Genomic DNA, 21,130 nt, shown 5'->3' with positions numbered 1-21,130 from the left:
ACTGCAGTTCATTGTACAGAGCTCAGTCCCACACGCCAAAGGAGTCTTGTGTCCTCCACCCTGGTGTGTAGGCAGAACCCACTTACTGGTAAACAGGGTGCCCTGGGCACGTTGTATCCATAGCCAGGCACTAAACTAGGTACAGCCAGGGAGAGTGAACAAGACTTCCAAATGGTCTGGTGGTCATCACTGGAGTGACAAGAGCCAGGAAGAGGGGCCTGTAAGGGGGCCAGTACAGTAATTGGAGCCTGGAAAGATGTTGGCCTGCAGGAGGATGAAGAAAAGGGGACAGATTCAAGAGATCACCAAGTGGTAGGTGGTCAGCATTTCATTGGCTCTCCATGGGTCTGGTGATGGGTCTTGAGTCCACAAAAGGAACCCAGAATGACTTTCAGGGGACTACTAGCAAAGGGTGAGGGACCTGGCATGGGACTGTTAGGAGTGGGAGGGGGAAGGTGGGCACTCCTTTTGGGTAGGCAGGTGTACATTGCCAGATAAATGGAGACACCAACTGCTACCATGGGCCTCAAGAACTTACCTGGGGCAGAGGGTGTGTGTGGAAGCGCAGAGCAGAGGCAGACAGTGCAGTGAGAGGGAAGAGGGGAGGAAGTCCATGGTCTTTAGAGGTCAAGAGCTGACTGTATCTGTTGGATTTTGGTTCCAGATGGCTTTGATGAGAGTACCCGGGCATGCTGGGAGCAACTACAGACCCAGTGGTAGCAGGAAGCAAGAGACCAGAGCTGGCCGAGGGGAACAGAGCCAAGCTGGAGGGAGCTCAATACATGCGAGAGAAGCTGAGGGTAGAAACAGCTCACCGGTGGAAGGGACCTGGACCTGAGCAGGGGATGGACACCCCAGCAAGGCAGCAGGCAGAGACGGACAGACGTGAGGGAGGCAGAGTTAGAGCTGCTGTGAATGAGCATGTTGGGAAATCCTGGGCTTGACTCTACTTAATGAAGTAGCATATCTGGAGAAAGGACCCAAAACCCTTATGTGCAGATCTCCCCCCGGGTGATGTGATGATCAGCTAGCTTGTGAGCACAAACGTGGGACTGGAACCAGCACAGACACCCAGTCTGCTGCTCTTACTGGCCTCAGCAGTGAGGCAGAAAACAGAGAAATTGAAACTGGCACTCAGAGTGGCCCAAGAGCTGCGCACCGGGGTCCCTGCTGTAGCGTGGAGAACCAGGGGAGGGCTAGAAGAGTAGAAGACTAAGTCAGGCATAGGCAGGGCCAGTGTGGGGGTGGGAGGCTTGGGTTCTGGACAGGCTACCAGCACAGCCCTGAAGGGGGAGCCAAGGTCAAAGTTCAGAGATCCAGCTCATGCCCGCTCAGCGGACCCCTCACCCTGGCAGTCTCCCCCCCCCCACAGGGTACGCAGGGCATGTGTGCTTATGCCAGAGAACACAATTCAAAGCTCTGAATACCACACGAACTTTATTTGTACAATTTGTAAGACTTCTAGACCTGTCGCAGTGAGGGAAAAGGGGGCCTTTCTCTTACACCTGTTATTAAAATGTAAATTAGTAATTGGTGATAAAACACACCGGTGACAGACAATTCTTAGCCCCTATTTTAATTACTGTGATGGGAAAAGAAAACTTTCTAAGACGCTCGGCTGCAAAGGGTAGACAGTGTTGGAGGCCCCCTCAGTGATACTGCACCACTCTGGAAAATACGCCTTCAGGTTCTTTCCCATCCCCCAGGGCAGCAGCAAATCCTTCTTGTCGCCTTGTTTTGGCCAAAGCAGCCAAAGATTTAAAAGTCTTTGGTTCATAGATGGCGAGATCCGCAAGTACTTTCCTGTTGAGCTCCACCTGGCACTGGGAAGAAAATCAGAGCCTGTGTCAGCATCAGAAATGTCTCAGTGAAAAGCAGCAAGGCTGAATGCAGTCAGTCCTATAGTTTGAGTCAGCCAGAACCACCTCCTCTGCTGAGCACACACTCCAGGGCAGTCTCTGCCCTCCCGGGACACATGGGCTCTCTGGGGAGGTGGAGAGCCTGTGGCAAATGTATCCAAGGAGGATGCTGAAGGTACACGTGGACAAGGGGAAGGCATCCCGCAAGAGGTGATGTCCCATGAGCAAGGGTGCCGGCATCTGGTCCTGGTGGACCCTAACAACCTCGTTAGGGTTTCAACGACTGATCATCAGTCACCCAGACAGAACTAGGACTGCTGGCCTGGGGAGACCTTTAAGGCAGCTGCAAAGAGGAAATCACAATCCCCCTTGTAGAAACAACAAAATGAGACACAGAAAAGTATGTCAGACGCCGGCAGAGGAGTAAGGAACAAAAGCAGGTATTCTCAATTCCCATAAGGGAACGGCACCAGACCATCTATCAAGGAAAACTACTTGTGACTTCCAAAATCGGACGACCGTGAAAAGCAAAAGGTAGGATGATCCTGTGTGTGAACCATAACTGTGCAAGGGTGGTTCCTGCTCTACCACCTGGGGCAAGGTCCACTCTTTGAGCCACGGGCTCGTCGGTACAATGACGTCATGCATGAGGATACTTGCAAAGTACGGAAGACAGGATGTAGCACAGGCTAGAAGCACCACACCCACTCCCCTTTTTAAGAAAAATTTTAAATGCAAGAGGCATTAGCGTAAACACCAGATTGAACAATTAACCAAAATTTTGTAACACGTGCTTAATCTCTCCTGTCCAAGACAGTCCCCCTGCTATCTGACTGAGTTTCAACTTCATCTGCTACCTCATCAGAAATCTTTCAGTGCAAAACTTTGAAATTACACTTTAAAGGTCCAGCCAAGTTTTCTGCCCCTTTCCTCTTGATGGGGAAACACAAGGGCTCATGTCCTGGTATCACTGCCCTATTTCCAATTCTGCTACCAGCAAGGCAAAGGCAAAGCAATTGCGATGGGTCCTTGAACCCGCCACAGCTCCACCTTGAGAACATGCCAAGGAGCCAACACTCCACAGCCTGTTGTACTGGACCGTGTCAGCTGGATCGCTTTCTGTAGATTTCAGTGTCTCAACAAGACCACATCCTCAACCGTACCTTAATTAAATTGACAATGAATGCTGGGTACTTCAGGCCATGTTCCTGGGAGGCAGCTGTAATTCGATTAATCCAGAGCTGAAATAAGAAAACATTGAGATGCTTCAGAACTAGTTGTGCATTATGTCCACACCTCCCAGCAAAGGTTCTGAGTCAAGTAAAAGTCAAACTCTTTTCGCAAAAGTAAAGAGAACAGTCCATGACTTTTCTTCACACACACTAGCCTGCAGTACAGTTAGCAAAGGTTGATGCCCTTCATTCAAATGCCCGCTGCCTTCTAAATAAGCAGGAAAATCACATGCCTTAAAGCATTTCTTAGACCCTGAGAATACAAAAGTGGGCAAAAGACTGTGACAGACAGTTCAGTGCAGAAAGGATCCATGTGGATGAATTACAACAGCCACTGAGATCAGTGCAACCAGGTGGGGATGAAAAACTTGAGGTGGAAGCTTCGCAGATGGAGGTAAACACGGTCTTGAGGGAAGAGCAGGACTGGAGGGGACGGGAGGGGAGGCATCATGAGAACCTTCCTGGCAAGGAGTAGGAGGGTAAGTTCCAGACACAGCAACCAGTCTGAAAACTGCACGGAAATCAAGAATAATCTGAGAGGGTAAGTCAGAGTGACACAGAAGCTTCTGCATAGATCTGGTCTGTTAAACAAGGGGGTGCATTATGGGGCGCCTGATTGGCTCAGCTGGTAAAGCATGCAAATCTGGAGCTTGTGCGTTCAAACCTCACACTGCAGAGATTATTTTAAAAAATAAAAATAAGGGGTTGGATCATTAAGCCATTATTTTCTCAATTTAAGACAGTGCTCAACTCCATTTTCTCCCTTCCATGGTTCTAAACTTTGAACACGCATGAGAATTAGGTAGAAGTTTGTTAAAACAGATTTCTAGCCACCCCCGCTCCCCACCGAGTTTCTGACTCAGTAGTGGAGCCTGAGAATCAGCATTGCTAATGCGTTCTCACATGAGGCCGCAGCTGTACCGGGACCCCAGCCCACCCTGAGGTCCTCTGCTCCCAAAAGCAGCAAACGCATGTGTGCTGCTGGACACTGCTCACAGGTCGTCCCAAGCACTCGTGGACTGACCAGACCCGGAGCGTGGCAGGAAGCTGCACCACACTAATATTCCGAGTGAATGGAAGGCCTGAAGAACAGAGCTGGGATGCAGAGGTCACTCCTGCACACGAGACCACTGTGCACAGGGATAGTTTCTCATGCTGTGACCCTGGTGGACAGGTACTGAGGCCTTTCTGACTCAAGGGTCAAAACTACGGGGCCTGGGTGGCTCAGTGGGTTAAGCACCTGCCTTCCACTCAGGTCGTGACCCCAGGGTCCTGGGATCGAGCCCCACACCGAGCTCCCTGCTCAGCGGAGAGCCTGCTTGCCCCTCTCCCTCTCCCTGCTGCTCCCCCCTACCGTACTCTCTCTGTCAAGTAAATACATAAAATATCTTTTAAAAGAGGGGGATCGAATTATCCCCGCTTCCTTGTTGGTTCAGCCAATGTTTACAAAGGGTCACTGACGGAGGCCAGAGGTTACAGCCGAGGTCTCGGCAGCCGAGTCCGGCTGGGGTCGCCTTCGTTACGGGTGTGCACGGGAAGCCACCCCAGGGCCTTCAGCGGGGAGCAGGGCGGTGCAAGCAGGGGGGCTGGCGAGGAGCTGTCACCGGCCCAGGAGAGACCCTGGCCAGCCGAGACTCCGTCCGCGGAGCAGGCAGAACTGGCGGCGGTTTCGGCCGTGAAGTGAGAGAGAGGGAGGACTGAGGGAACCGAGGGCGGTACCAGACCGAGAAGCCATCCCCTGAGATGGGGCCGGAGCGGGTCGGGACCCGGGGGAAGGGGTGGGGTCGAGCGGCCGTCGGCGCTTACTGTCCTCAGGTTCCTCTTCTTCAGCCTTCGCGCTTTTGTGCATTTCACAAACGCTCTGGTCACCGCCCGCACCGCCAGCCGGTAGCACCGGTTCTTCCTTCCGCGGAAGTGCTGCGTCAAGAACGGGAGAGGAGGGTGGTCAGCGCGACCCGCAGGGTCCGCGCCCCGTCTGCGGGCTCCGGGCCGGGGGAAGACGCGGGGGGACGCGGGGCGTGCGCGGCCGACTCACCCGCGCATGTCGCAGCACCTCCTGTACCCGCCAGTAGCGGTCAGTGAGCCGGCTCCGCAGCCAGAGCTGCGCGGTGAGGAACGCCATGGTGCCCGCGGGCCGGCGGCTCCGCCCAGTCGCGCATGCGCCGCGCCGCGCCGCCTCCAGCGGAAGCGGCGGCGGAGCCCGAGTGCATCCGGGTCAGAGGCCCGGCGGGGACTTCCGGAGCGAAGGGCGTTCTGGGGCGGGGCTCCTTGCGCTGCGGGTCCGAGGCTGCGGGGCTCGGCGGGCTGCGGCGGAGCGCCCTCCCCCCGCGCCGGCGGCGGCTGGCTGCTCCTGCGGGGGCGGGGCTCGCAGTCTGGAGAGAGCAGCCGGTCCGGAGCTGTGGGTACGGCGGGGAAGCGGGACGCTGACGGTCCTGCTCGTCCGGGACGCGCAGAGCGGGCGGGTCCGCCGACGGAAGCGGGCGAGAGGCGGGGTCCACTGACGGGGGGTGCGGGGGCGCGGGGCGCGGGGAGGGGGCGCGGCCGCCAGTGGGCGCGGGGTCCCGGCGGGGCGGGAAGGTTCTGCGGCTGAGGCTGCCTGAGCGAGTGAAGCTGCCGGACACCCTCGCGCTGCGCGCTTGAGAGCGGTCGGGACGCGCGCTCGCCGCCGCAGCGCTTCCCCTGAGCGGAGTCCGTCGGGTGGTGAAGTTTGTGTTTTACCACCTGACCGCTGTATTACCGTTAAAGTGAAAAGTAACGAAGTCGGGGGCAGGATGGGAGGAGGCAATTTCTTTGTAACCTTTTAAATGACAGAAAAGTTGCGAGACTACTTCATGGAACTCCGCAATGCACTTTACCCAAAAGCACCAACGGTCTACGTTTTTTAAACGTTATTTTTTAAAGATTATATTTCTTTATTTGACAGGGAGGGCACAGGCTGGGGGAGCTGCAGGCAGAGGGAGGGGCAGGCTCTCTGCTGAGCAGGGAGCCGAGCGCGGGGCTCGATCCCAGGACCCTGAGATCATGACGTGAGCCGAGGACAGATGCTTCACCGACTGAGCCACCCAGGCGTCTTTACATTTCTAAATTATTCTTTCTGTAAATGTTCGTAAACTCAGTACTAAGGTTTTGGGTGTTTTGTTTTCTGGACTGTCTGCGAGGAATTTGCAGATCCCTAAATACTTCACTGTCTGTATCCCAGGAACAAGGACATTCTCATGCAAACCGCAGTAAAACGATCAAAGTTGGGAAACTCAACATTAATGCTGTTATCTAACCTACAGTCCATATTCCAGCTTTGTTAAATGTTTGAGGTTTTTTTGTTTGTTTGTTTGTTTGTTTGTTTTAAATTTAAATTTAAATGGTCTCCACACACAGGTCACTCACTCGGGGCACCTTGAGGGAACAGTCAGTTGAGCATCCAACTCTTGATTTGGGTTCAGGTCGCGATCTTGGGGTTGTGAGATCCCCACATGGGGGCTCCGTACTCAGTGTGCAATCTGCTTGAGGACTCCCTCTCCCTGTTTCTCTGCCTCTCCACTCATGGGCTCTCTCTCTAAAATAAATAGGGGTGCTTGGGGGGTTCAGTCCATTAAGCATCTGCCATCAACTCAGATCATGAACTCCGGGTCCTGGGATCCAGCCCTCTGTTGGGCTCCCTGCTCAGCAGGGAGTCTGCTTAACCCTTCCTTCTGCTGCTCCCGCCACCATCATGCTTGCTCTCACTCACTCTCTAAAATAAATAAAAATCTTAAAATATAAATAAGAGAGTCACACACTCAACTGTTTGAGCCAGCTAGGCGCCCTGTTGAATATCCTTTATTGGTCTTTTCCCTGTCTAGGATCATGTACTGCATTTAGTTCTAATTTTTAGTTTAATCCTCATTTTTTAAAAAGATTTTATTTGACACACACAGAGAGAAATCACAAGTAGTCAGAGAGGCAGGCAGAGAGCGGGGGGGGGGGGGGAAGTGTTAGCAGGCTCCCCGCTGAGCAGAGAGTCCAATGCAGGACTCGATCCCAGGACCCTGAGATCATGACATGAGCCGGAGGCAGAGGCTTAACCCACTGAGCCACCCAGGCGCCCCAGTCCTCGTTTTTTTTCCTTGATCCTAGCATTTTTGAAGAGTACAGGTTAGTAATTTTGTAGGATGTCTGAATTTGAATCTGATGTTTCCTCATTAGAGTTTGATTATACGTTTTTGGCAGAATACCACAGAAATTATACTGTGTCTTTGTTGGTGCATAGTATCCGTCCGGATGGCAGCCTGTCCCAACTTGGGTGCGGTCAGCTTTGACCACTTGGTTCAAGGTTTTGTTTACCAGGCTTCTCCACCTTTTTTATGCTTGCAAGTTATAAGTATCTTGTAGAGAAATACTTTGTAACTCATTAAGGGTTTCCTGTAAGCAGACCCTGAGATGCAGGTAGGAGTGCAGAGGTATCTGGTTGAGAGGGGCACCAGGTGGCTCAGTCTGCTGAGCATCTGCCTTCGGCTCGGGTGGTGATCTCTGGGTCCAGGAGTGGAGCCAGCAGGGAGATTGCTTCTCCCTCTTCCTCTGCCCCTCCCCCTGCTTGTGGTCTAGATGCTCTCAGTGTCAAATAAATAAAATCTTAAAAAAAAAGAGAGGGCGCCTGGGTGGCTCAGTGGGTTAAGCTGCTGCCTTCGGCTTGGGTCATGATCTTGGGGTCCTGGGATTGAGTCCCGCATCGGGCCCTCTGCTCAGCAGGGAGCCTGCTTCCCTCTCTCTCTCTCTGCCTGCCTCTCTGTCTACTTGTGATCTCTTTCTGTCAAATAAATAAATAAAATCTTTAAAAAAAAAAAGAGAGAGGAATCCAGATCAGACAGGGAGGGCCTCGGATAGGATGCAGGTCAGACAACATGTCAACTCACACAGTAGTTGTGACCAAACATTGCTATTAGGGATTCCTTGTGTTGGGCGGAAATGGGAGACCCCAGTAACTTTGCATGCTCAGCCTGTGTCAGGGGCCACCAGGAGAAATATACAGTCCACTGAGAGGTGCTGTGGTGGACGTGAACCCCAATGATGAGCGCAGTCTGGAACGGGTAAGCAGCACCCCTCCAGGGCCACCACACTTTGAGACAACATACATATCGCATTTCTTGGCAAATCTGCATTCATTCATTGATTTTCTAACCCCATCATTCTTCCCATACTTCCTGGCATTCTACCTGAAGAAAAGCTTTCTCTTTTGGGGGGCACAATTTTAAATAGTGTTAGGGCATGCACTGAGGGTGGCAGTGAGTGAAGGAAGTGACCAAGGCACAGGCTGGTGTCTGTGGGGGTAGAGCAGCAGGCAGCGGTCGGCCAGTGCAAAGGACTAGAGGCGGGAGCACACCTGGTGTGGTCAGGAGCAGGAAAACGGCCAGTGTGGTGGGAGTGAGGCAGATGAGAGTCCCGTGGGCCGCTGAACCTCAGAGACGGGTGGGTACATGCTGCATTCAGGCTTCCTCGCTGCGTGGTGGCTTCAGGGCCGTCATTCCCTACACGGTGGCTGAAGGGGAAGGTGATAGGGGTGCCTTATGCCGCCTTGGCTCACCCTGGAGAGCCACACAGCATCATTTCAGCAGCCCAGATAGTCACAAAAGTTCACTCAGTGTCGAGGGGCAGAGACACGGACTCCAGTTCTAGGTGGGAGTGTTAACATTACAAATAAAACTGCCACGGGCGCCCCGGCAGCTCAGCGCTGAAGCCTCTGCCTTCAGTTTGGGTCATGATCTCAGGGTCCTGGGATCGAGCCCTGCATCGGCCTCTCTGCTCAGCAGGGAGCCTGCTTCTGTGTCTCTCTCTCTCTCTCTGTCAAATAAATAAAATCTTTTAAAAATTTTTTAAAAATAAGAGAATTACAATCTAGGACAAGCCAGCTTCTCCAATACCAGGAGAACAACCAAGGGAGGGTTTTTATAAAGGAAAACAAGGGGTTGGGAGGGGCTGTTGCAAACAAAAAGTCCACTGGAGTAAACAGACTTTGAAATACAGTGGCTTCTTATTGGCTAAATTGTCGCTGTCTTTTCTATTAAAGATTTTTCATTTATTTGAGAGAGAGGTCACAGCAGGGGTGGGGGCGGTTAGGGGGACAAGTAGGCTTCCCACTGAGCAGGGACCCGGATGTGGAGCTCCATCCCAGGACCCTGGCATCATGACCAGAGCCCAAGGCAGAGGCTTCACTGGCTGAACCACCCAGGTGCCCCTCTCTTTGACTGGGCTGTGAAAGTCTGTCCCTGGCTAAATTATGGCTGTCTCCCATTGGACAGTCTCTCATTGTCTAGGTTGTGACAGTCCCCTCATTGGCTGGGCTGTTGCTGGGCAGGCGAGGAAAGCCTCTCTTCCTCCTGCTGGGGGTAGTGGAAGTAACACCCACTTGCAGAGTCCCTCTTCTTGTTGGGTCAGCAGGTGATGAGTGGTGGGGCCGGAGGGCGCCCTCTGCGCTGAGCCTCCCAGCTACATTTTAGTGAGGCTTTCTGTTACTAATTTTCACAGGAGGCACATGGAGATCCCATGGTAGAAGGAGCATGTGAGCTGGGTGAGGTCACTGGGGCATATGAGCAATACAATATCCCACATTTGGTTTTTGCTTTCATGAAAGGAGGAGTCAGTGGGGACATTTGGAGCGGGAGAGGAGCACCACCAATTTTTTAAATGAGCTGCTAGCTGCTGTTTAGGGAGGACTGTGGGGAGGCCAGGGCTCAGGCGGGGAGACCAGTTGGGCTGGGAGCTGGCTGGGCTGTGGCAACATTATGTTCCACGTGAAGCGGATGGTGGTGTGAGCCATAGCAGACCCAGTGGAGGAGGTGAGAGGCACTTGGGTGCTGGGTGTGCCCTGAAGGTAGGGCCCGCGGGCTGTGCTGGCCAGCCAGGTGTAGGGCCATCCTGCACCTCTGGAGACCATTCTCAGTGAGGATCCCAAAGATGTCATTCCAGCCCTCACCTTTTCCTTCTTGTCGTCCCCTATGGGTCTGCTCTCCCCGTGGAGTAAGAGGTCTATCACCGACACCCCCGACTCAGGCCTAGGTCTCACTAGGAGTCACTGTTATCCCCTCATACCTGGCCTCCCATGTCCAGCCCGTCAACAAGCCCAAGGGACTCTGCCCACAGAATCAGCCTGATTCTGTCCGCAGGGGCACCCAGCCCCTGCTGCTGAGGGGCCACCATCTCACTGGCTTCCCTGTACCTCCTTTCCTCAAGAGCAATCCGCTGTGTATTTGGCCAGTTCTAAGCAGATCAGACCATGTCACATTCACACAAACTCCTTCAAGGCTCCCTGTTACCCTGGGGGTGGATCCAAGCACTTCCATGGCCTGTGGGCCAAGGTGCTTAATTTGGCACAACTCGTCTGGCTCCCTGCTCAGTGGGGAGCCTGCTTCTCCCTCTGCCTCTCTCTGTCTCTCGTGAATAAATAAATAAAATCTTTTTTAAAAAATTTGGCAGAACTCGCAGTTTTGAAACATGAAATCCATCCCATAAAGCTGTTCTCTCAAAAAAAACTATAGTTTTAAGTGGAATATGGTGATGATTTTCTATGAGGATCCATAGGTGGGTCATCAGAGACAACCGTTCATCTGTTTCAGTTGTGCCACAGGAGTTTTAACTTACAGAGATGGCTGAGTAATGACAGGGAGAGGCTGACATCATTGAAGAACTTTCTTTAGTACCTGCGTTTCCTGCGGGGAGAGGATGCGCCATGCAGAGAGGCACCAGTGTCCTCTGGAGCCAGAAGCAAGAAGGAGCAAAAAGCTTGGGCCAGAGCCTCTGTTGGGGTCCCACAGGGAAGACAAGGCAGGGCAAGGGAAACAGTTTGTCTCGGCTTGGCTGAGAGTCCCAGTGGTCCTTGGTGCATAGTGCCTGTCCCTTTTGTCTGGTACCTGACCTTAGATAATCTAGGATGGGGGAGTATCACCTGGGTTTGTGAGAGGGAAGACAGCAGTTCTGAGAGCGGGCCCTGGATCACAGGGGTGATGTGAACAACTGTGGCCATTAGTTCAGCCCTGTGATAAAGAGATGCCAACAGGGCACCTGGGGGGCTCGGTGGGTTGAGCAACTGCCTTCGGCAGTCATGATCCCAGAGTCCTGGAATGGGGTCCCGCATCGGGCTCCCTGCTTGGCAGGGAGTCTGCTTCTCCCTCTAACCCTCTCCCCTCTCATGCTCGCTCGCCCTGTCTCTGTCTCTGTCTCACACACACACACTCTCTCTCTCTCTCTCTCTCTCTCTCACTCTCACTCAAGTAAATAAAATCTTTTAAAAAAATGGGTGCCAACGGGCAAATACCAGATATAAGGAACGAAACACAGGAAGAGCGTCCCCATGTCATAGCGAGAGCAGCTGAGGGTGACAACCCCATGGTGGACACAGGAGACTGTCAGGTTTCAGTCAAACCTGTTGCCATGACTCCGTCTCTGCTAAAGCAGGGTGCGGAGGAGGCTGCAGCTGCAGGGGAGACGTGATCCCAGAGGGCTTCGGAGCAGTCCCAGGTCCGTTACTGGAGCTCGAGTCACTGCCCCCCTTCTCTTCTGGGAACCTCTCTGCTGTCCTCCCCGCAGGCAGGCAGGCAGCCTCAGTCCAGAAGAGAGGAACTGGCACACTCCGAAGACTGGGGGAGCCAGAAGACTTCTGTCCAGCTCCGGGCCTCTGGGGCTCTGTGCCCCTCCCACTCCTGCTCTCTGCAAAGGGTGGGCAGTGCTGGGGGCAGGCCCCCTGGGACAGCAGGTCCTGGACCACTTCGCCCCATCGCGTCCTCAGGGTGGGGCTAGCCCCTCGGCTCAGCAGAAGCTCTGCAGTGGGGCCGTGGCCATGCTCCGTGGCAAGGTGAAGGGGGGTCTTGTGGAGCCATCCAGCAGCATTGACCTGCGCTCCCCTGTCTAGGAGGTGGCTGGCGACCTCTGCGTGGCCTCCCCGAGCAGCGTGGTGTAGGGGTGTGAGGCCCAGCGAGTCGCGAGCATCCACCTCTGCTCCCCAGGCTGCTAGCAGCTGGACAGCGGGCAGGTGTCCCCCGGCAGCAGCCCTGTGGAGTGCAGAGCGACTGTGCCTGTCCTTGAGGCTGGGGTCTGCCCCGTGGTCAAGCAGCACCTCCATGTCCTAGAAGAGGAGGGAAGGAGGGGGCAGATGCTGGCCCTGACCCACATCTCATCTGGCCTCCCCCACCCAACAGCCGCTTTCTCAATGCTGCTTCCCCGTTGCGTGACGATGGGCCAGCACCGCGGCGGTCCCGGAGGGCTCCTCCTCCACCCTCCTACAAAGTCCAAGACTAAGCAGCCCGCGGCCTCCCTTCCGGCTGCCTGGGGGCCTGCTGGACTCCAGGACAGCCCTGGTGCTCGCTCCGTATTTGTTGCTGCCGGTCACCAGGAGGAAGTCCGAATGCCGGGCCAGGCATCCTCACCGGCCTCCCAGGAGAGGTTCCAAACGGCGAGGCCGCCCTCGGACCCCCGACAGCCGCCCGCCCGCCCGTCCCGCTCCACCCGGCGGAGGAGCCCGCCCGCCCGCGCCCTCCCCGCAGCGGTACCTGCCTGCGGCCCAGGCTCGCCGCTACGCCGAGCGCCGCGGTCCCCACGCCGTCCCGGGCGTCCACCCGCGCCCCGCGCGCCAGGAGGAGGCGGAGCGCAGCCGTGCGCCCGGCCGCGGCCGCCACGGTCAGGGCCCCTTCCAGGCCCGCGCCCTCCGCCGCCAGCAGCTCCAGCACCGGCAGCCGGCCGCCCGCCGCCGCCCAGTGCGCCGCCGTCCAGCCGCGCGCGTCCGCCGCCGCGGGGCCCGGTCCCGACGCGTCCAGCAGGCGCCCCGCCAGCAGCGTGCGGCCCAGCGCCGCGGCCCAGTGCAGCGGCGTGAGGCCGGCCCCCGAGCGCGCCGCCGCGGGGGCCCCGCGCCGCAGAAGGAGCTCGGCCACCCGCGAGTGCCCGTGCCAGGCGGCCTCGTGGAGAGGTGTGCGCCCCGCTCGGTCGGCAGCTGCCACCGCCGCCCCGCGCCGCAGCAGGAGACGCACCAGGGGCACGTGGCCGCGCAGCACCGCCAGATGGAGCGGGGTCCGGCCCCTGTGGTCCCTGTGGGCAGCCAAGGGGGGCGTGCACGGGGGAAGGGCCCTCGCCGCCCTGCCCAGAGAAGGGACCCCTGCCAAGCCCGCCCCGGGGCTCACCTCTCCTCCACACTGGCCCCTTGACGCAGTAGCTTTGTTGCCAGGCCCAGATGACCCCACCACACGGCCTGCAGCAGGCGTCCCCTGGCTTGCGGGGCCCTGGGACCTTCTGTGCCAGCTCCCGGGGCCTCCTCGCAGCCCAGCTCCACCCACCGAAGTTCCTGCGCGGCCCCTGCCTCCCTCACGTCTTGCTGCCCTGGCTGGGAGCTCCCGAAGTCCATCTGTGAAGAGCAGGAATCCCTCATGGTTTCTGGAGGCCACCCGCCATCCCCAGCCCGATACGACCTCCCCGCCCCCCATCGTCTCCCCAGGGGACCAGACTACCACTTAGCCTTCTGAAGGGCTTAACTCCCCGTTTCCCCTAGAGGGGGTCCACCCTGGGCTCCGTCCTCCAGTTGGGGTCCTCTCCACGCGGTTCCCAGGCAAGCCACGGCCCGGTAGCCCTCTCGTGACACTCCTTCTGAAAGTGTGGAGGTGGGCTGCCCGCTTCCAGAAGCTGGGAGGCTCGGGCTGCCGCTGTAGGTGGGGGTACACTGGTCTCCTGGGCCCGGCTACAGGTCGCTCCTCTGCACTGTTTACCGCTTCAGGAGACACACCCTGTGGGCTGGCAGCAGCCCCTGCCCCAGCACCTTTCCTCCCCTGCCAACTGCCAGGGCTCTTGGTTCGGCCCCCCTCCTGGGAGACAAAGGCCAGGCAGGCCGAAACAGGCCCACAGCCCTTGCTGTGCCCTGACTTGCCCCAGAGAGGCACCCACGTGCCTCCCTTGGGTCCCTCCCTCAGGCCCTGCTCCTCCCCCCACTCTCGTCTCTGCTGGCTAGGACCACCTCTGCGGCTAGAGCTTGGCTTTTCTCCTGATTCCAGGCTGGGGAGGTAAGTGGGACCCCTCCCCCCACAGAGGCCACGCCAGGATAGAAGACTGACCACAGACGCCAGGCAGCCTGGATGACACCGTGGGGAGTAGGAAGCCCCTTGAGGGTAGGTTGAGGCAACTCAGCAGAGGCTGTGAAAGGGGCAGAGCCCTGCCTGGACACTAGAAGGAGAGAGTCAGACAAAGGATTTTTAGGAGAGTCAAGTCCGGAGGATGGGAAGTGGTGCTTCAGGAGAGGGCCTGAGTAAGGCCTCCAGGATTGGTCGCCTTGATTCGGGGGCCCTGACTCCGAGAGTACCTTATCATCCCCAGTCCCTGGGTAAGGCCACCTGTCCAGACCCCGGACAGGAGAGGGCAGTATAGCCCAGCGGCCTCTTGTGACCGTCCACTGGGAGGCAACATGGCTTGGAGCGGGGGGTCGTGTCTTTCCCAGCCCGCTGAGTCCCCAGTCGCTGCACACACTCCCAGGAATCAGGTGTCCTCAAGGCCCTGCCTTGTCACACCCCAGGCCCCAGCTCCTGCTCTAGAGGGGCAGCAGACCACTGACCTTTCCCCTCCCCCCCACCCTGAGAGCAGCCTTTCCAGGTGCCAGATCCAAAGGGTGGATCTCTGGCAAGGGGCTGAGTGGTCCCATCTCACCCCCCAAGCCACATGGACTCTATCCCGTGAGCCTCAGTCACTCTGTTCAAATGTCACCTCCCCGGGGTGCCTGGGTGGCTACGTCAGCTGGGCGCCTGTCTTCGGCTCAGGTCATAGTTTACCACCTAAGCAGCCAGCAAAATCAAGAGATCAAAGCTGTCTGTTCCCTGCTTCCCTTGACAAATGGCAGGGGGTGAGGGGGACGGGGGGCCCTTGCCAAAAAGCTACGTCCATGTTTCGCTGACCCCTGGGAGGCCTGGTGGAAAATCTCACACCCCTCTAAGAGCCAGGGAAGCCTAGAACCTGCCCTTCCTGAAGGCAGACATCTGTGGGAGCCAGCTGCACGGCTGGTCCTCCCACCTTCTGCCACAGCCCAGAGCCCTGCTGTTCACTCAGGTATGGATTCACGCAGGCCGGCCGGGGCCCCCACACAGAGCTGTTCCCTACAAAGCAGAGGCCCACGTTGGCCTCCTTTACCATTGGGTCCACAGGGCGCACTGAGGGAGCTCGGCGAGCGTTTGCTCTGTGAGTGAGCAAATGCGAGAGGGGCGTGAGCAGAGGCGGGAGCTTATGAGAAGCAGACAGGTGCCCTCTCCACCCAAACTCTGCGTCTGAACGCCATCATTTGCACCGTTTCCTACCCTAAATGATTTGTATCTGAATAAATAAACAGCTAGTATAAGATCTGGATACGTGTGTACCTGGGAAAATAATTCAGTTGCACGCATGCGTGTGTGTGTGTGTGTGTGTGTGTGTGTGTGTGTGTGTCGGGCAACAAGGCTTGGCGCGGGCTGCAGGGAGCCTCCGCTCTCCTCCTCAGCAGGGCCTGCCTTAGCTCCGCCGTGCACGACCACTGCCGTCCGCCATCCATATGTGTCTGCAGGGAGTTCACGTGCTGGAAAGCGTCAGAGGAAAAGCTGGGTAGCAACAGAGCCCATGGTGGGGAAGGCGTGAGAGGGAGCCGTTATCTGATGCCCTCCAGCTTGTTCGTTCAGCTCGCAGGCAAGCTGCTCCCAGTGTCAGCTAGTTAGGTGAGTGCTGTTTAAAATGCCGCGTGCTGGGGCGCCTGGGTGGCTCAGTGGGTTAAAGCCTCTGCGTTCAGCTCGGGTCATGATCCCAGGGTCCTGGGATCGAGCCCCGCATCAGGCTCTCTGCTCAGCAGGGAGCCTGCTTCCTCCTCTCGCCCTGCCTGCCTCTCTGCCTACTTGTAATCTCTCTCTGTGTCAAATAAATGAATAGATAAAATTTAAAAAATAATAATAAAATAAAATGCCGCGTGCTACCTTGTCTGGGGAAAGCAGCTGCTTTCTTGGGGCCGACTGGGAAGCAAGGGCTTTTGGTGAATGCACTCAACGTGGCATCCATGCTTTCTCCAGCCTCCTACCTCCAGGTCCAGGGTCTGAGCCGTGGCCTCCAGCCCAGCTGTCCCCACAGCCCACGTCCGTCAGTCCTGCCCACTTCTCCAGCTTCATGGGGCATTTTTGCAACTTGGGAGTTTTTTCCCGTAATCTGGTGCTTAGCAGCTTTTAGTGAAGTCTAGGACCGACCTCTCTGACTTCGCCTCCATTTCAAAGGTGTGCCTTTCCAGTTGGCTGAAATTTTTGCAGACTTCTCGGTTAGTCCTATACTATCTCTCTGATAAGATACAACACGTGCTGCTTCCCCTGGTGTAAAGGCCTCTGGGCCGCCTGGGTGGCTCAGTCCTTGGTGTCTGCTTCTACCTTCAGGTCATGATCCCGGGCTCTTGGTAAACAGCTGGTTTTCCTGCCCAGCAGGCAAGCCTGTTGCTCCCCCCTACCAACTCTGTTTCTGTTGCCTTCTTGTCAAATAAAATCTTAAACAAAAAAATAAAAAATAAAAAAAAAATAAATTGCTACATGCTATGCAAGAAAAACCTAATGTCTGTTGGAAGTTAAGAGCATTTCAGTGATATTTGGGGAAATAAGTTGGGGTTTACGGAAGGTCAGGGAAGGCTTTCTCACCTGTTGAAATAATGGAATGCACGCTCTCTCTGTCTTCAGGACGGATGAGACTCCAACACAAAGGATGCTTGTATTTTAGCCTCCGTTATTGAGCATCTACTGTATGCTGGGTCCTCCACTAAGCGGTTCACACGCATTGCTCACGTGGCCTCTCAGCAGCCCCACAGTCTAGGCACCCAGTGTTGCTCCTGTTTTACTGAGGCTGAGGGAGGCCGGGCTTGGGATAAGAGCACCAGCAGGGACGAAGGCTGGGAAGTATGGTGTGTGGCCACCTCAACACAGCAGCCGCTGATGGGGCCGTTGTCAGAGTCACGACCTATGAAATGAAGTCGTTGTGTGGGGGAGCTGGAAGCAGGGAGAGGGCGGGCCCAGGAGGGAGGAGGGCCCCAGGGCTAGGACAGCTGTGCAAGCCCTGACCAGAACACACAGGAGCTGGCTGGGGACACTAGCCAGGGCTGGAGCTGCAGCTGCCTGGCAGAGAGAGGCCCAGACTGGCAGCAGGGAAACTGAGGCAGCGGTGTGGCCCTGGAGACTGATGGTCAGAGCTGGGCCTACCTGGGCCAGGGCACTGTCCTCCGTCTGGGTCCACCATGGTTGCTGGGCTCTGGGTGGGAGTCTGACCTGGGGACCCAGGTCCTGCCGTCTGACTACTGCTGGGAACCCACCAGGCCTGTTGCCTGAGAAAGAATGAGTGAACAGGAGAAGGAGACGGAGGAGGATGAGGGAGGGGGCACTTCTGACACCGCACCCATGCTGCCGGGAAGACTTCCTGACGGCCAGGCCTCAGCCCTGATGTCCCCAGGATGGGTAGGCCTGGCTGTCCAGGGCTTGGGGACCCTGTTGCTGCCCGGCCAGGCCCTGGCGGGGCTCCTGCTGCAGCTCCTGCTGCCCTCGACAGTGTTCCTGCTCGTGCTGCTGCCCGCGGCTGCCATCGTGTACCTGGGATTCCTGTGCCACTCGAGGGTGAGCTAAGCCCTCCATGGGCAGGGTGGGGGCCGGCTGGGGCCCTTGGGACTTGGGGGGGGGGGTGTCCTGCAGAACTGCAGGGCTCTGGGCTGTAGGTGAATCTCGCCCTTTCAGCATGGCCCCCTTGTCCCAGAGACACATGTGCCCCTCCCTGGAAAGCCCCTTCTTCTGCCAGGCACCCCCCCCCCCGCCCCCCGCCCCGGCGGCAGCCACAGAAAAAGGGCTTTTGTTTGTCACTGGAGCGGACAGCTCCCTCCCTTTGGGAGGCCCCTAGCCTTGTACCAAGGGCCACCAGGGCCTGGACAGCTGGGCATGGTGGGAAGAGGAGGGGGGTTCCAGAAAGAGAAGGTGAAGATATGGCCAAAGCTCTCCAGGGCACCGCCCCTACCCGTCCCCACAGCTACTAGGAGACCCCTCCTGCCCTGGGCTGGATTTCCCCGTGTGGAATGGGCTATGGCTTGGTCTAAGGAAGGGGCATGCATGTAGGTAGCCATGCCCCGGGTCCCGCTTCCGTAGGCATAGGGCGGGGGGGCGGGACGGGGGGATGAAGGCGGGGCCGCGGGAGAAACGGTGGCGCCTTCTGGGGAGAGGCACCGGGAGGAGCTCGAGGTCCGATGCCCACGTGGGGAAGGGCCCCGAGAGAGCAGGGACTAGAGGAAAGCCGCGATGAGACAACCGGGGAACAAGTTTCTGAGCCTCCCCTCAAGGGACTCCCACTCGGGGCATTTGCCGCTTGGGCCCCGAATCTCCCGTTCATGACTCAGAAATGTCTGGCCCCAGGCGGCCCCAGCCACCCCACTCCGCCAGGCCTCAGACCCGCGCCCAGGCCCCAGCCCTCGGGTCCGCACAGACCCCGCGCCCCGCCTGGTCCGCCTGCTCCCGCCCCCCGTCCCTCGGCAGGCCCCGCCTCGGCCCCGCCCCCGGGCCGCCCGCCCCGCCCCGCCCCTCCTCCGGGCCCCGCCCCGCCCCTCCTCCGGGCCCCGCCCCGTCCCTCCTCCGGGCCCCGCCCCGTCCCTCCTCCGGGCCCCGCCCCCAGGCCTCTGCGGGGCCACCTGCTGCCCCGCCGGTCCCCGCCCCGCCGACCGCTCGCCTCGCCCGCAGGTTCACCCGGCCCCCCGCCCCGCGTGCCGCGCGCTCCTCTCGGACAGGGGCTCCGCGGCGCTCATCGTCCTCGGCTTCCTCTCGCTGCCTCCGCTGCTCGTGCTTGCCTCGGCCGCCCGCGCCCGCCTGGCCCGGCGCCTCCGCGCGCTGCTGCCGCCCGCAGCCTGGAGCCCTGGAGCCCGCCGCCGCGCTGGGTGCCGCGACCGTGGGCGAGTGGGACGCCACCCCGACGGCGACGAGCCGCTCTGCGCCTGGGTGTGAGCCCCGGACGCCTCTCCAGGGCCGAGACTCCCGAGACCGGGAAGGGCCCCCGGCCTCCGCCCCGCCCCGTGAGAGAGCCCGGGCCTGCGCGCTCGGGGGGTGCGTCCCGGTTCCCGCCTGGAGACCCGCGGGGCTCCGTGCGCAGCGCGTGGGGCGGCCGCGAGGTGGCGCCAGACGCGCCCGAGCCGAGGCCGCGCTTCCGACGGCCGCGCCGCCCCGCCCCGCGCCGCCCCGCCCCGCCCCGCGCCGCCCCGCGCCGCCCCGCGCCGCTCCGCGCCGCCCCGCCCCGCCCCGCCCCGCCCCGCCCCGCTCCGCCCCGCACCGCCCCGCCGGCCGCTGCGCCGCGGAAACGCCCGCTGCCGTGTGTCCAGGCGGGCCTCCCGCTCGCTCGCTGTTTCCGACCCCCGGACTCTGTCCCGCGCTCTGGGCAGTTTCTTCGTTTTCTTCCAGTTTCCCTAATTGTTGGGTGGCGTCTAATCTGCCAATTAACACGGTCACTTAATTTCGTTATTTTATTAGCGTATCTAGAGGTTAAACTTGTTTCTTGTTCAAATCTCATCATTTGCGACGGTCTCTTCACGCACGTTCAGTTTTCAGATTCCAGGTTGCTCCCGTCTCTGGAGCCTCTCCCACGCGGTTACTTTTTAACTCCTGACGGCCACAGTGTCTCACTCTTCCCGCGGCGGGGGGTCCAAATCCATTATTTGTCGTTCCGGGGAGGCTCACTGATGGTGTATGGTTTCTTTGAGCGGCTGCTCCTTTCCCCTGTCCGCCGCACCCGTGAACATCCTGGGGACACGTCGCTCCGGGAAGAAGTCCCTCTGCGAGGCGGCCCTACCTGGGCCCTGCTCGGTCCCGTGCGGGCTTCGGTAACGGCAGGTGCGCGTCGCCGTCCTTGTGTCGTGGGCCTCCCTGCTATGCCACCTGTTTCCTTTCATCTTCCCGCGTTTGTTTGTTTATTTATGTATTCTTAGCGCTTTTAATTTGGGGGGAGCCTTGAAGATATTTACTTACTTGTAAGCCCAGCAGTATATTAAAAATATATTTCTCGGAGCACTTGACTGGCTCAAGTCAGCAGTGCGTGTGACTGTGTGTGTGTTTAGAGCTTGTGACTCTTGGTCTCAGGGTTGTAAGTTCGTGCCCCACGTTGGATGTACAGATTTTTTTTTATAAAGGTATTTGCTTTTATTTATTTGTTTAAATATTTCATTTATTTGAGAGAAAGAGGGGCGCCTGGGTGGCTCAGTGGGTTAGGCCTCTGCCTTCGGCTCCGGTCATGATCCCAGCGTCCTGGGATCGAGCCCCACGTGGGGCTCTCTGCTCAGCGGGGAGCTTGCTTCCTCCTCTCTCTCTGCCTGCCTCTCTGCCTACTTGTGATCTGTCTGTCAAATAAGTAAATAAAAATTTAAAAAAAAATAAATAAAAAATTTAAAAAAAATTATTTGAGAGAAAGAGAGAGAGAGAGCAAGAGGGCGCAAGCTGGAGCCAGCAGAGAGCAGCCTGACACAGCCCATCCCAGGACCTGAGCCAAAGGCAGACACTTAACCGACTGAGCCACCCAGGCACCCCCAGATTACTTAAAAAAAAAAGAAAGAAAGAAACCAAAAATGTGTTTCTTGTAATTTTTCCAGAATCTAGGCGTAGCTGAAAGGCCTCTGCAAGGATCTAGCACCCTCTGTTGCCGGCAAGGCTCTGTGTGTGAGCAGCAGGGTCGGGACTCAGATGTGCCTGAAGATCGGGGCTCAGGGTTCAGGCTCATTCTGCAGCCTTGAGCAGACCTCGGTGTGTGGCTGGCTCAGATCCCACAGGAGTTCTTGGGGTTTTCCAATTGTCTGCGCCCAGTCAGACAGGAGCCTGGCCCGCTGCCCAGCGCCCAAGGCTAGCTTCCCCTGGTCAGAAGTCGCCTTCCTTCCCCTTCTGCCCAAGGCTGGGCAGGCCCTGGCCAGGCTACGGAGATGAGGCCTCTCCTGAGGATCCTCCTGGCCCCAGTGTCATCAAAACAACAGCTGGGCCTGGTGGGGGGGGAGGCCTTGGTGGGGAACTCAGCTGCCAGAGCCTCAAGGGTTCCTAAGGTGTGTCTCAA

The 21,130-nt window shown here is 57.8% G+C and overlaps 3 protein-coding genes across 3 annotated transcripts; 1 reads left to right on the top strand and 2 right to left on the bottom strand.

Moving 5' to 3' along the window:
* Positions 1 to 1,418: 1,418 nt before the first annotated feature.
* Positions 1,419 to 5,725, bottom strand: MRPL20 (mitochondrial ribosomal protein L20). Its single transcript, XM_080800595.1, has 4 exons — positions 5,127 to 5,725; positions 4,898 to 5,008; positions 3,023 to 3,100; positions 1,419 to 1,823 (listed from the first exon to the last, which is right to left on the bottom strand). The coding sequence occupies exons 1-4, from the start codon at positions 5,211 to 5,213 to the stop codon at positions 1,650 to 1,652; spliced, it is 450 nt and encodes a 149-aa protein (XP_080656721.1). The 5' UTR covers positions 5,214 to 5,725; the 3' UTR covers positions 1,419 to 1,649.
* Positions 5,726 to 11,661: 5,936 nt separating this feature from the next.
* Positions 11,662 to 16,209, bottom strand: ANKRD65 (ankyrin repeat domain 65; the record flags this gene model as incomplete). The annotated part of the gene is given in 6 exon segments (XM_080801757.1): positions 11,662 to 11,807; positions 11,810 to 12,182; positions 12,607 to 13,138; positions 13,231 to 13,533; positions 13,860 to 13,905; positions 16,122 to 16,209. Coding segments are annotated over 6 exon segments (1,488 nt in total).
* Positions 16,210 to 17,406: 1,197 nt separating this feature from the next.
* TMEM278 (transmembrane protein 278) lies at positions 17,407 to 19,047 on the top strand (the record flags this gene model as incomplete). The annotated part of the gene is made up of 2 exons (XM_080802178.1): positions 17,407 to 17,682; positions 18,787 to 19,047. 2 exons carry the CDS (start codon positions 17,407 to 17,409, stop codon positions 19,045 to 19,047), a joined length of 537 nt encoding a protein of 178 aa, XP_080658304.1.
* Positions 19,048 to 21,130: the final 2,083 nt, after the last annotated feature.

Source organism: Martes martes (assembly GCF_963455335.1).
Source record: "Martes martes genome assembly, chromosome: 4".
Classification (NCBI taxonomy): domain Eukaryota; kingdom Metazoa; phylum Chordata; class Mammalia; order Carnivora; family Mustelidae; genus Martes; species Martes martes.
The sequence above is the reverse complement of the archived record's forward strand: the minus strand, read 5'-3'. Positions and strand labels throughout refer to the sequence as shown.